The sequence below is a fragment of the Benincasa hispida genome, chromosome 4 (genome assembly GCF_027475165.1).
Source record: "Benincasa hispida cultivar pf3 chromosome 4, pf3_genome.v1.1, whole genome shotgun sequence".
Lineage (NCBI taxonomy): Eukaryota > Viridiplantae > Streptophyta > Magnoliopsida > Cucurbitales > Cucurbitaceae > Benincasa > Benincasa hispida.
The window spans coordinates 58,572,004-58,585,961 of record NC_143481.1 but is presented as its reverse complement, the minus strand read 5'-3'; the positions used below and the strand labels follow the sequence as shown (position 1 = coordinate 58,585,961).

At 33.0% G+C, this 13,958-nt stretch overlaps 2 protein-coding genes across 6 annotated transcripts; both read left to right on the top strand.

Moving 5' to 3' along the window:
- The first annotated feature begins 4,163 nt into the window (after positions 1-4,163).
- Positions 4,164-6,174, top strand: LOC120076017 (uncharacterized). Its single transcript, XM_039029794.2, has one exon. It carries the CDS (start codon positions 5,091-5,093, stop codon positions 6,105-6,107), a length of 1,017 nt encoding a protein of 338 aa, XP_038885722.1. The 5' UTR covers positions 4,164-5,090; the 3' UTR covers positions 6,108-6,174.
- A 702-nt stretch (positions 6,175-6,876) lies between these two features.
- On the top strand, positions 6,877-11,868 carry LOC120076018 (uncharacterized). Of its 5 annotated transcripts, none has more exons than XR_016529110.1 (6): positions 6,877-7,081; positions 7,162-7,273; positions 7,853-8,099; positions 8,190-8,268; positions 9,284-9,346; positions 9,436-9,740. XR_016529110.1 is itself a non-coding variant. In XM_039029795.2 (5 exons), the coding sequence occupies exons 1-4, from the start codon at positions 6,976-6,978 to the stop codon at positions 8,253-8,255; spliced, it is 531 nt and encodes a 176-aa protein (XP_038885723.1). In that variant the 5' UTR covers positions 6,878-6,975; the 3' UTR covers positions 8,256-8,268; positions 9,284-9,740. The 5 variants fall into 5 exon arrangements, 2 of the variants coding, with proteins under 2 accessions (XP_038885723.1, XP_038885724.1); XR_016529109.1 differs by adding an exon at positions 11,584-11,868 and having other exon boundaries at positions 6,878-7,081; positions 9,284-9,499; XR_016529111.1 differs by having other exon boundaries at positions 6,878-7,081; positions 8,222-8,268.
- Positions 11,869-13,958: the final 2,090 nt, after the last annotated feature.

Sequence of the window (13,958 nt, the reverse complement as noted above, 5' to 3'; positions counted from 1 at the left end):
CTAAATATACAAACAAATATATATATCGAAAAACCAAAGAAGAAGTATATATATCACCAAATCAAACCAAAGTGGTATGTGGAAGAAAACCACGGCGGCGAGATTTGTGGAAGAAACCCACAACAGCTAGATCTAAGAAAGAAACCAACGACAACGAGATTTGAGGAAGAAACCAACGACAGTGAGATTTGAGGAAGGCAACAACGACTAGATCTTAACATGTTGTTGTCGACGGTGGTAGGGTGGATGGAGGGAGGCGGGTGCTGGAACTTGGCATGTGTTCGCTGGAAATATGAGAGAGAGAGAGTCTTGAGAGATGAATTTATCATCGCTCCATTGTCTCTAACCACCTATAACTCACGTTGCTGGGAAGAAGAAAAGAGAGTAGAGGTGAAAAACATAAAACGGGGAGGAAATAGACTTGATTATGTTTGGTAATCATATGTATGCTTCTTAATAAGAAATGTAGAAGAAATAGACTTAATTTTCAAAAACAAAAAACAAAAAACGAAAGCTAAAAGCCCCGTTTGATAACCATTTGATTTTTTGTTTTTGTTTTTTAAAATTAAGCCTATAAAACACTACTTCCACCTCCAAATTTCTTCCTTTATTATCTACTTTTTACCAATAGTTTGAAACACCAAACAAATTTTTTAAAACTGAAATAAAATGTAGTTTTTAAAGACTTGTTTTTGGTATTTAGATTTTGGTTGAGAATTCAATCATTATACATAAGAAAGATCTAAATCATTGTAAAAAATGGTGGAGAAAATAGGCTTAATTTCAAAAAAAATTACAAACAAAAAATGGAATGGTTATCAAACGAGACCAAAATGATTACCAAATGGAACCTAAATAAATGAGAAACATGAATAACGAAAGAGAAAATGTACACAACGGAATAAGGTGAAAATCAAACAATATCAAATTTGTGACCTAAAAGATTTAGTTACGTTGAAATTAAATGTGTTGCTGAGAGTAGGTATAGATAAACAACAAAAACAAAATTTGGATTCAATTATCTACTATAGGATTGGCAATAGATCGGGGCAGGGCAGGGAAGGATTCTCCGTCCCCATCCCTAATGAAAGAATTTACCCCATGTCCACCCCCATCCTTGTCATTTAAAGGTGGGGACGGAGTAGAGGATTCTCCATCGGGAAAACGGGTCCCCACAGGGACCGATTCCCTGTTTTCCCTTTTGTTTCTTCATGAAAACTTTTTTAAAAAAAAAAAAATCTTAAAATTATCTTTGGTTTGGACTTGGACACTTTACTTGACCTTAAATTGGGCTAAATGAAAAACTGAACTAAATGTAAAAAATTAAAATACTATATATATATATATATATCGGGGCGGGGTTGGGGATGAGGCCGGGATACCCTCCCCATCCTCGGTTCGAGGACCCTAAAAAGGTCCTCAGTTTGACTCTATCTCCAGTTAAATTGGGGATTCCTCGTCCCGAGCGGGACAGGATCCCGCGAGAATTTTGCCAACCCTAATCTACTATTGTCATATATTACTATTCTAAGATAAAACTAATTTTGATAATGACAACATGATATAATCACTCTCAATCCTGTCTTTTAGTATTCTTCTACCATTCATTTCTACCTCAACCACGGCGACAACTCATCTTATTGTCAATACATGTGGCTTCAATACATATCTTCATCAATATATTAATATAAAAAAAACAATGCAAACATCATCCATCTATTAAACATTTGATGACAAACAAAACAAAATGACCATTTAATAAATAAAAAATGAAATGAAACGAAACCATAGACAAAGTATGTTTAAATGTAGTTCACTAATATTTACCGAGACAAATTTATCTATTATCAAGTATATGATAATTAAATGTTTAACTCGATAAGCTGACTTAGATAATCATCGATATTATAATTAACAAAAAAAAAAAAAGATCCAAAACTTATAAAATTCTCTAAAATTGCCTAAAATCAAACCATTAAAGTTGATGCAATAGAGAATTCTTAAAAAATATTCAACGAAATCACTATAATTTCACTGTCTCATAATAATAAGTAAAACGTAGATTTAATAATATTTATGCTTCTTAATAATCACTACATAAATTTGAGATATTTTTCTTTTGTTAACCTCATTGTAAAGATCACACGAAATAATTTTTAAATTCAAAGTTGGATGTCATGTAAAGTCTTGCAATAAAATTCTTGAAAGTTTGGGAGCCGATTTATTCTTTAATAAAAATAATAATAAAGTCAATATCAGCTTTGGCCATCGTTGACGTGGACTTTATAATTTTATAATAAAATAATAAAGATGATTTTTCCTTTTCTTTATTTTAATGCAATATCATTGGGCTATTCTATTGAGAAATTTGCACATGAAACGTGTTGACTCGGTCATAAATGACTCACTCCACGATGGTTAATAAATTTGGGACCCATTGTTGATAAGGGTGTTCATGGGTTGAGTTTGATTGAGTTGAAAGACTTTTTATATCCAATCTAATTGTTCGGATTTTAAATTTTTTTAACCCAAATGACCCTTATCAAAAAATGAATCCAACCCAATCATGAAATATTTTGGTCGTCGGGTCATTTATTTAAAATTTTGTTCTAAAAAGAAGCAAAACGTAAATATGTAAAAATCTAATTTAATTGTTTTCATATATTGATTAAGATTAACAACTTAATTTCAATTTATATAGTGAAAATTTTCTTTCTAAATTGCAAAGAAACTACTTTTAAAAGTTGTTGAAAAATAAGTTATTCAAAAGCTATTGGAATTAAATAAAATCAAAATCAATATATGTATAAATATTTGTGTTAAAGTAATAAAAATATATATATTTTAAAATTAATAATAAATTCGGGTTGATTCGAGTTAGTTTGGGTTATATTAGGTGAACTCATGAACCAACCCAACCTACAAAATTTTCATTTATTTGGACCCAATCCAATCCAAATGAATTGATAACCCAACCCAAATCGTACGGATTGAGTTAGATTGATCGATTTTTTTGGATTATCGGATTTTTTTAACACCCTAGTTGATATTTTCTCAATTAAACCCTCTCATACAATTATAAACTTGTTAGGGGGAAAACACCATAACTTAAATAAGTAGGGAAAGAAATGCAGCACAATTTGAATAAATTAATACTATAAAGTTAATTAAGAAGATTTGCAAAATTTGAACTACTTTTTTAATTTATTTATAAAGAAATCAAATAATTTTTAATATATGTGGAATACATTAATGAACAATTCATTATATTACATAATAACCACATTAAATAAAAACATATTGATGGTTAATAAATTTATAATGGTGTTATATTTTAAATTACTTATTTGAACTTGCAATATCTTTTTAGTTTAATTTAATTTATAGAATTGTGTACTTTGTAAATATTTTTCAAATGATGTCATCAATTTCCCTTCTTCGACTTAAATTGCAAGTTAGATTGAATCTGAGATTTGTTTAGATAAAGTGCGTTATTTACAAATTTTAATTCACATTTTAAAAAATAAGTAAATAAATACTTAAAAACATTATTGTTAAAAAAACACATATGTTCTTAATCACGAAGATTATTTTTCTTACCAGTCGAGAAAATTATATTACAAATAATCTTGCAACATACTTTTTCATCTCTATTTTGACTCGAATAGAGCAAACCAATTCCATCTAAATATTGTTTCAACTCATTCGAATTAAGACCAGAATTGAGACCATTATCTAAGGACTTCTTAGGTATGAATGATCATTTCAAGAATATCTTTATAATTGGCATTTTATAACTTATCCGACCAAACGCAATGGTCATTTCTATTAAACTGTGAGAAAAATGAAGAAACACAACAAACATTTTATAACCTAACGTGATGACCATCTGTGTTGGTCTTCATTTTTCTCAAAAAAAAAACAAACAAACAATAAACTAGGGGTATTCAAAAAAATCAATGACCCAAAAAAAAAACCGATTAACCCAACCCAACCCAACCCGTTTGGTTTGGGTTAGGTTCAAATAAATGAAAACTTTATGAGTTTAATTGATTCATGGATCACCTAAAATAACCCGAACCAACCCAAACTAACCTAAACTTATTATTAACTTTAAAATGTTTTTTTTTTCTTATGTAGAATTAGATATACATATATTTATTTTAATTTTCTTTAGTTTTATCAGCTTTTTGGATAATTTATTCTTAAATCACTTTTAAAAATAGTTTTTTTTGCACTTTAAAAAAAGATTATACATTATATAAATTGAAATTGAGTTATTAATCTTAATTCATATATGAAAATAGTTAAATCAAATTTTTACATATTAACATTTTACTTCTTTTTATTAAAAAAAAAAAAATTAAATAAATGACCCAAATAATTCGAACCAACACAGCCCAAATGTTTCATTGATGGATTGGGTTGGATTCATTTTTTAATGAGGGTTATTGAGTTGAAGAAATTTACAACCGGAACAATACGATTGGGTCTAAAAAAAGTTCTTCAACCCAACCCAGCCCACAACCGAAAAATAACGTAATAGGTTATAAAATGAGAATGTTAGATTTGATAAATTAGTGGAACATGTCATTAATTAATCAAGAAAGAGTCTATGAATGGGTCATCATAGAAAAATAAAACTCTTAATCTAAGTAACACCGCCTAGGTTAGACAAACTTATAACATAAAACAATTGTGATGAGTCTTAGAAATCCGTCCCAAAGTCCAACCTACACCAATCTATGATCACTTCAACCTTGCAAGTAACAAAAAAATTGAAAGGAGATAAAATAATATTTGGAATAATCAAAGAAGAAGATGAAGAGGCACCAAAAAAAGTCTATTTATATTACATTACTTTGAAATGTGGTTAGAAGAGTTTACTATTTTTAAATTACATATTGTTAAAGCCAATTGGCCTTTGTTTTTGTTCTTGTTTTTCTTTGGTCCATTCCAAACAAAGACTTTTCAAACACAATTCAATAACATTCAGAATACCCATTTTTCCTTATATATCCTTTCCCTCCTCCAAAAATCCTCCATATCCATTCTTCTGCAAATTCTCCCATCTTCTTCATCGCCAAATCATGGATGTAGAACAAGAAGAGATGCAATTTCTTGGAATCTATGGAATTTTCAGAGAAACTAGCAAATTAATCTTCACATGGAGAAGGATTTTCTCCCAAATCACTCTAGCTTTAATTCTCCCACTCTCCTTTTTGTTCCTCGCTCACATGGAGATCTCCGATCTATTCCTACGAAAAATCATGTTCGACGAATTCGTATTGGACCAAACGCAAACCAGTACAGCCACATTCGATAAACTCTCCGACGTCGTCTCGTCGGAGAAGGTCTACTATTTTCTATTTCAAATCGCGTACCTTGTTATCTTCATCGTTCTGTCCCTCCTCTCGACCTCCGCCGTCGTCTACACCGTCGCGTCGATCTACACCGGCCGCGACGTCGCCTTCAAGCCGGTTATGAGCGTCGTACCGAAGGTCTGGAAACGGCTCCTCTTAACATTCCTCTGCGTGTTCATCTCCTTCGTTGGCTACTCCATCGCCAGCCTCCTCGCGATCTCGTTCCTCTTCTTCTTCATCATCCTCGCCTTCCGCACGGCCGGCGCCGGCGTAGTCCTCCTTTTCTACGCCGTCCAGATCCTGTACCTCGCCGGCGCGTTCTACCTGACGGCGATCTGGCAGCTCTCAAACGTCATCTCCGTTCTGGAAGATTCTTACGGATTCAAAGCGATGGGGAAAAGCTACGGCCTAGTGAAAGGGAAATTAGGGGTTTCGGTTGTGATAATCCTTTTTCTGAGTGTTCCTCTCGGAACGGTGCGTTTTGTGTTCGGGCATTTGGTGGTCAGAACGGCGTCGTTGGGAATAGTAGCGAAGGGTATTTTGGGGATTTTGTGCTTTTTATTGTTTTTTATTTTCTTTTTATTGAAGCTGGTGACAGAGACGGTGTTGTATTTCGTGTGCAAATCATACCATCATGAAAATATTGACAAGTCTGCCCTTTCGGATCATCTTGAGGTGTATTTGTTGGGAGAGTATGTGCCTTTGAGGCCTAGGGATGTTCAACTTGAGAAATTCCAAGTTTGAGTTATGGAATATGTATGTAATCATAGGTTGATATTTGTGATTTTAATGAATATTGAGTTTTAATTAACTATATTTCATCTTTACATTGTTTGAATCATCATGCCCCTTTTTACAACGCTTTAATCCAAACCAAACTAAAAATTTGCTAACCTTACCTAACCTTTGTGATTTGAGTTGGATTACTCGGATTTTTTAGTTAGCCGAATTTTTTTAGTGCTCTCGATATGGTGTGGTAAATGAAGAAGATAATGATGGAGAGGATGAATCGTGAGTGAAAAAGAAAAAGGAGAGTGTGAATGATATAATGCATTCCGTTGTTTAATACTCATGTAAGTATTTTAATTCTTACACATCTTAGCCATTGTACCAATTTCTATTCATCGTCTTCACATCAAGTTCAAAAATTAAGAGTTAAAACGAAACTTTCAATATATAGACACCTCATTGGAAATATACCAAAAATTTAGATTTTTTCTAATTTACCATTTATTGCCATGCTTGAACTTTATTGGGACGGCCGTAAAGGTTTAGATCGGTTAGAATACAATAGTTATAGGGAATAAAAGGCAATAATCACTCTCTCAAGAAAAAAATAATACTTTGATAGCACTCGAAATTTGTTATCTCGTTCAACTTAATTCAAATTTATTCTTTGTATTTAATGTGTTTATTTGATGATTTTGTAGGCAATAATAATGTAGAACTGAGAGTTAGAATGAAAATCGAATATAAATCATTAGATATTTTTAAAAATAGGTTATGAAAATGTTTATTTGACATTTTGGAATAAAAAAAAAAGGAGTCTTCCTACAAATTTCCCTTAGAAACACATTCTTCTTCTCTTAGAACCCCAACATTCACCATCGATATGAGAATGTTAAAGATGCGACTTGTTGAACCCGCCGTGAACTCCGGTTTCCGCTACTTCTATTTTAGGGCAAGCATCAAATCCATCACCACCGATCTTGGCAACGGTACGATTGTCCACTTTTGGGCGCCGAAATTCAGAAGAGAGACGAAAACCTAATTTGCTTCTTCTCCATGGATTCTGCAGCCAGCACAATGTGGCAGTGGAATGAATTTGTATCGCCGTTGATTCGATTCTTCAACGTCGACGTTCCTGACCTAATTTTCTTTGGCACTTCCTACACGACTCTCCTAGAGAGGTACAAGTCCTTTTAAGCTCTCTATATGATATCCTGACAGTTGATATTCATTTTTTAAAGTCAGCGTAATCCATCTTCCTTTTCAACTTTCAATTACAGTGATCTTTAAGGTATGCCTTCGTTCTCCGTTCGTTTTCATAGTTTCTCATTGCTATAGAAGCACAACACCTCCATCAACTCTTGTTTACCTGTGTTTCGAGGTTCACTTGCTTTATAATTCCGTTATTGAGTTCCTTGGGATTTAGTTCGATGAACTTGTGGATTGAGTATTTCTTTGTATTTTATCGAGCTTGTGGATCATTTACTCAAAAAGCAGGGCTGTGATGTGATAATGATGTTCTAATATGCTCAGTTTATGGTTGGTACTACAGTTTGCATCTGCTGATATTATTTAGGAATTTAGTAGCTTTAAACTACATTCATGATCTTTTACTGTTTCTTATAATTTCAAAACTAAGTACTGTTCGACGTCCTCTGTTTTCTCCTATTAATCATGAAAGTGTTTCCATATGTTGTGTTTTCTTCACTTGTTTCCCCCAATTTTCCGTATTTTATTCGTGTTCCACTTTAATTGGCAAGTGAAGATACTGAGATTGGGCCGCGGCACAAAAGATTTATTGGAACAAGAAAGTTGATTTCCAAGGAATTTGTCACTTCTAGCGATGGTAGAAATTTGGAAATAGGTGAATATGAGTGGCAAACTTATGGAGAAGTGTTTGGTCGTGCTTGCAACTTTGCATCTGGGCTTGTTAGGTTTAGCCATGATGTTGATACTCGTGTTGCCATTTATGCAGAAATTTGTGCTCAGTGGTTTATTGCCTTTCAGGTTATCTTATTATTGTGCTCCAACATTTTTTCTCTAGAACTTGCACTTGGTTTTAAGAATTAAATCTTTAATTTTTTGTTCTATTTTTAGACCAATTCAGAAATACAGTTGATCTCTTTCAGGGATGCTTTAGATAGGACATTACTGTGGTCATAATATGCTACTCTTGGTGAGAGCCCTGATCCACTCTCTTAACGAGATTTTTCGAATAATCTTCTTTGTTGCATTCTTTATCAGTCACCATGAGTTCAAGCATGGTGCAACACATTGACTTTTTAACATTACAATGATGCGTGTAATATGCAACATGTCATATTTTGTCTTTACATAAAATGCAAGTGAACACCTAAACTTTTCAATAACCCAATCTTTTATTATAGTCAATGTAGGAAACCCAACTTTGGAAACACAATGTGTTTGTTAGCTTAGTAAAATAGTTGGATGAACAAAAAATACTATGAAAGGAGTAAAAGAAATGCATCCCTGCAACAAACTTAGTTTTCTTCTTTCACCTTGAGAATGATCAACAACCAAACATTGCAATAACTTGTTTTTAGTGATTTTGTATTTCACTCTTGTATTTTAGGGATGGTTGTAAGAAAATAAAGATTCCATCGAAAGGACCTAAGATACTTGGTTTAATTTCCTTTTCTTTTACTTTTTGGTTCCGTGTTTTATCTTTTGTTTGCTTTGATCTGGTGGGTTGTTTATGTTGAAAAGATTTGGATGTATTATGTTTTGGACAAATAATCAATTTTGCAAGATTGAATTAGTTAAAAATCAACTCAACTAAATCTTGGATTACATGGCACATATGAAAACAAACATATTTTTTTTCACTTTTGAAACCTCACTCTTGACACTCTTGAATTTACAAAGCATATTAAAACACGACAAGCTAAAAAACATGTGTTCCATATCCGAGACGAGTAGGAGTTTTTCAGATGGAATACCCTATACTAAATCATCACACATTTAATTCACAAGTTTGATTTGTAGTAAGCTAAAAAAATAGTTTTGTTTGTCTTGAAGTTTTCTGCATTAAACTTATGAGTTGAAATTGAATCAACTACATATGCACACTTTCTATAAGCTAGTATTTTTTAGCACACTTTTTATGAGCTTTCCTTTCATCATCTAAAGATCTATAAACTTTCCTTACCTTTGTATTAAATGAAATGTAGGTTGGAGCTTGAACTGAAGGAGCATTGTTTTTCTCATGGGGGGTTCCCTTTTATTTTTGAGATGTTGATTTCTTGTTCTACTTTTTGCTACTTTTGTAATTTTGGTTATGCCTCGATGTATATTTTTATGGTTTTTTTTTGTGCGTCGCCAGGTAAAGTTTACAGAGGAGCACCACATTTGTAGTATGTTTGTCATTGCTCATGTTGTTGATCATGGTAAGATGTTTATCTTTAAATTGTATTTTTTTTTATGAGTTGGCTTCTTTTATGATCATTTTGCCATATTTTATGAGTTTGATTTTGTTTCTAAATTAAAGTTGTATTACCCATAAGGTGACTTTGAAGATAGTCTCTTAGTCTAAATGATGTGGTTTTCACGTACTTATATTGTTACTGAAGTAGTGTTTTTGTGACAAACAAGTAATTAGTAAAGACTGTGAGATAAAGCATTGTTTTCTCCCTTATTTCTATGTTTAGTTAGGGCTTTATTTATGTCAACGTCGTCTAGTATTTTTTTACTTCTTTTTCTCCTTGTTCCATATCAAAGTAACGTGGGGTATAGTTGAATGAATGCCTAAATACTCATGAATTTGAAGTATAACTTGTGTCTCAAAACATAATATGTGTATTACTTATGCTTGCAAAGTGTGAAACAATTTAACTAGATTGTTAAGTATTGGTTGAATTATGTTTAGCTTTGTTAGTCTTATAATTGTCATTTTACTCTCCTATTTGTACTTGGAAAGTACTTTAGAATGGTATGTGAACTTATGAATAATATTCACCATCACTTCTCATATTTTGAGATTGTCCAGTGTTGTCGGTAGATTTTCTTTATTTCCAAAATTCACTATTGTTAATGTTGGACAATCATATATTGATATATATTTTATATATTTATGTAGTGAATGAAATGATATATACCCAAAGTAAAAGAGTATCATATAATCTGGAATACTTTATGAATTTTGTATTTCAAGAGCTAATTTATGTTAGTAATTATAGTTAATATTCTATCTAACTTATATTGTTTTGACAACAACTTTATTCAAGGAAATTATGAATACTTTATTTTGTTAATGTAAATAGATTATGAATGCAAGTGCTATGAAGTATTTTTTTTATGTATGGATTTCAATTAAAAATGAGTACTTGAGTAAAATTGATCAAAATCTAATTAGTTTACAAATTATTATTGAGCAACAAGTTGTACTTTTTATGCCCATGAGTGAAAGTTTATATAGCAAAAAACCAAAAGATTAAATAACATTGTTATAGAATACAATTATAACTGCAAATATTATATTATAGCATTGAAAAAAGGTTATTATATGTTAAAGATAACACATTATTTTAGCTATATAAATATATTATAGCTTTAATAAAAATGTTATCAAATGTTTTTATAGCAACATATATAAGTCATATCTTCATACTCTTATAGCATCCCAAATTTTGAAACGTACATTGTCCTCAAGCAAATAAAAACAAGGACAAACAAGAAAGCATAACAGAAAACCTCTCCTTGAATGTTGGAGTATATGGGATGGTGGTGGTGTTTTTGTATTTAGATCCATCTATGTAATTAGTTAGTTGTTCATTGGACACTAAAGAAAATCATCTAAATCATCTAACACATTTATATGTAATATGATCAAGTGCTTAGCCAATACATTTAGTGATGTTAAAAGGAAGTCCAAAATACCAAATCAATCAACACACTTAGATGTAATATGCATTCTAAACATGTCAATAAACTGCATTAAGTTCTTGGGATAAAGCAAAGATGATTAGTTACTAAGTAATGTTTCCATAGTCCTAACCGGTTTTATTCATGAACTTAATCAATCGTGTAATGTTGTAAAAGGGCCACTGTGAATAACCAATCAATGTTGTAAAAGGGCCACTAATTCTACTCTTTATCTTTCTACAGGTTTTCTGCAATTTAAATGGTTAGATCTTTCATTTAATCAACTTTATAACTTTAGCTTATTCACACGTGGGAGGACATAATGCCTTTTAAACTTCCTAAATATAATGAATTTTCCTTAAAGAAACCTGATTATTCAAATTTTAAGATACAATAACCTGTATTCCTACAAATTATCAACGTGTGAATGGAATACTGATTTGCACTGAGATGAATAACTGTCATGTTGTTGCACAAAAGTATATGAATAGTGATGCTCTCCAAAAGAGTTATTTATCTCGACCTAATTCTTGTTAGTTTTTAGGACTTTAATATTTATTTGAGTGTTTAGATATGAAAACGAGTAAAGGAGACCGTTGAGACATTCTAGGTGCAATTTGGATCAAAAGGGAGCACTCGACATCGACTGGGAAGAAAAAAGATTAAAATACCCTCGACATCAAGGGGAATTAGCCCCAACTTGTTTTTCTTCAATTTTCTTCATATTTTAGCTAGTTTTACTTCAATTTTGGGATGTAATTTATGGATTGGAAGCTCCTTCCTTTATTCTTTGTCTATAAAGCAATGAGGTAAATGGTTCCGATAGTTCTCAAGAGAAAACTTCATGTAAACTTTATTGAGATTTATGTTGAAAGAACATTACATTGTGACTTTACGTTTCTTTGGATCTACTTTAATTTTGTCTATGAAGCAATCTGGGCTTGGACTCCTTCTTTGGCATTAGATAGCGCAGAGCTACATGATCAGAAAAGGTAATAACTTCAGATCCTATAATATAAGAGAGAATTTTTTTAAACGCAAAAATAACTGCTAAAAACTCCTTTTCTGTCGTGGTGTAGCTGCACTGAGTCGGGTTGAGGGTCTTCGAAGCATAGTATATGACATGATGTTTCTTGTTGACCTTCTACCCTAACATTGCTCCTACAGCATGGTCACTTACATCGCACATAATCTCGAATGGAAGATTCCAACGAGGAGCCTAAATGACCAGAGTACACGACAAGGCATTCTTTAGCACATCGAAACTTCTCCTACAATCATCATTGAAATCAAAGGCCACATCCTTTTGAAGAAGAGAGGTCATTGGTTGAGCAATCTTACTAAAGTCTTTTATGAACCTGCAATAGAAACATGCATGACCAAGAAACGAACAAACCTCCCTCACATATGTGGAGTAAGGGAGCTTAGCAACTTGGTAGGGTCTACCTCTATGTCATGCTCAGATACTATATGTCTTAATACAGTGCCACGTGAGGCCATGAAATGACATTTTTCAAAATTAAAAACCAAGTTAGACTCAATGCATCTTTCTAGCACCTTAGACAAATTAGACAGACAATCAGCAAACGTGTCTCCATACACAGTAAAGTCATCCATAAAAATCTCCATGCATTTTTCATTAAACTCAGAAAATATGGACATCATACAACGATGAAAGGTGTCAGGATCATTACATAGTCCAAATGGCATTCTTCTGAAAGCGAATGTGCCATAGGGATATGTAAAGGTCGTCTTCTGTTGGTCTTCCTGGTTAATCGGGATTTGATAGAAACCTGAAAACCCATCAAGGAAACAGAAGAAAGGCTTACCTTCTAACCTTTCGAGCATTTGATCGATAAAAGGAATGGGAAAGTGGTTCTTTCTAGTTACAGCATTTAATTTTCTAAATTTATGCACATCCTCCACCCATTCTGAACCAAACAAGATTTAGACTACCCTCATCATTTTTTTACCATAGTAATACATGTTTTCTTAGGCACTACATGAATAGGACTAACCCACTCACTATTACGAATAGAATAAATAATACCTGCATCCAAAAGTTTGAAGACCTCTTTCATTACTACCTCCTTCAAGACAAGATTCAGACATCGTCAGGGCTGTCGACAAGGCTTAACTCCATCTTGATAGCACTTGAAATGTACTATCTTCTTCCGCTTAACTCAGGGTTGTTTAGCTACTTAATTTGGTTTAATTGACTATTTTGTAGGACTTGAGTGTACAAGCAGTCAGATTAAGCGTTCGGAACTAAAAGATGCTCAAATGACGAAGTTAGGAGCTAAATCCATCAAATGACGAAGTAAGAAGGTTGCTGCACTGTCAAGCATCGCAACGCTCTGATTAAACTTGAGTCCAACGCTAACTTGACGGTATTGGACAGAATGCTCGGACGCAAGGCAGCGTCGCAATGTTGTCTCGAGTGTTGCAATGCTCCGGAGAATCCATGACGCCATCGTCGCAACTCACCTTGACGCTTGAACCTTGACACGGAAAGACAAAAGCATCGGCGTTGCAACGCTCCTTTAGAGCGTTGCGATGCTACGAAGTTTGACAGGTGCGTAGCCCTAGCGAGCATGCAACGCAGCGTCAGGCCAGTGCTGCAACGCCTGCCTAATGCTCGGCCATTATGCACCGCAGTGTTGCAATGCTCTTCCTGGTATTGCGATGCTGCGGCAGTTTTATAAAAGGATAATTTGGGTCCAGCCGATGTCATCAGACCTAGTACACCCGATTTTGAATGCCACCGCTCTGTTCTAACCTTATTTTAGCTCTCTTTTATACCAAAACTCTGTAAAGAATTCTTCCCTTTACCAATTGTATTGAATTCGAGTATGTTTAGTGGCTAAAGGATAAGAACTTAGCTTGAGTTTGTTAGTTTAATTTCATTCCAATTTAATTCTTGAGACTCATTTTGTAATTTAGTGAGTTTTATTATGAATTTATGAAATTTAACTTGAGCATATT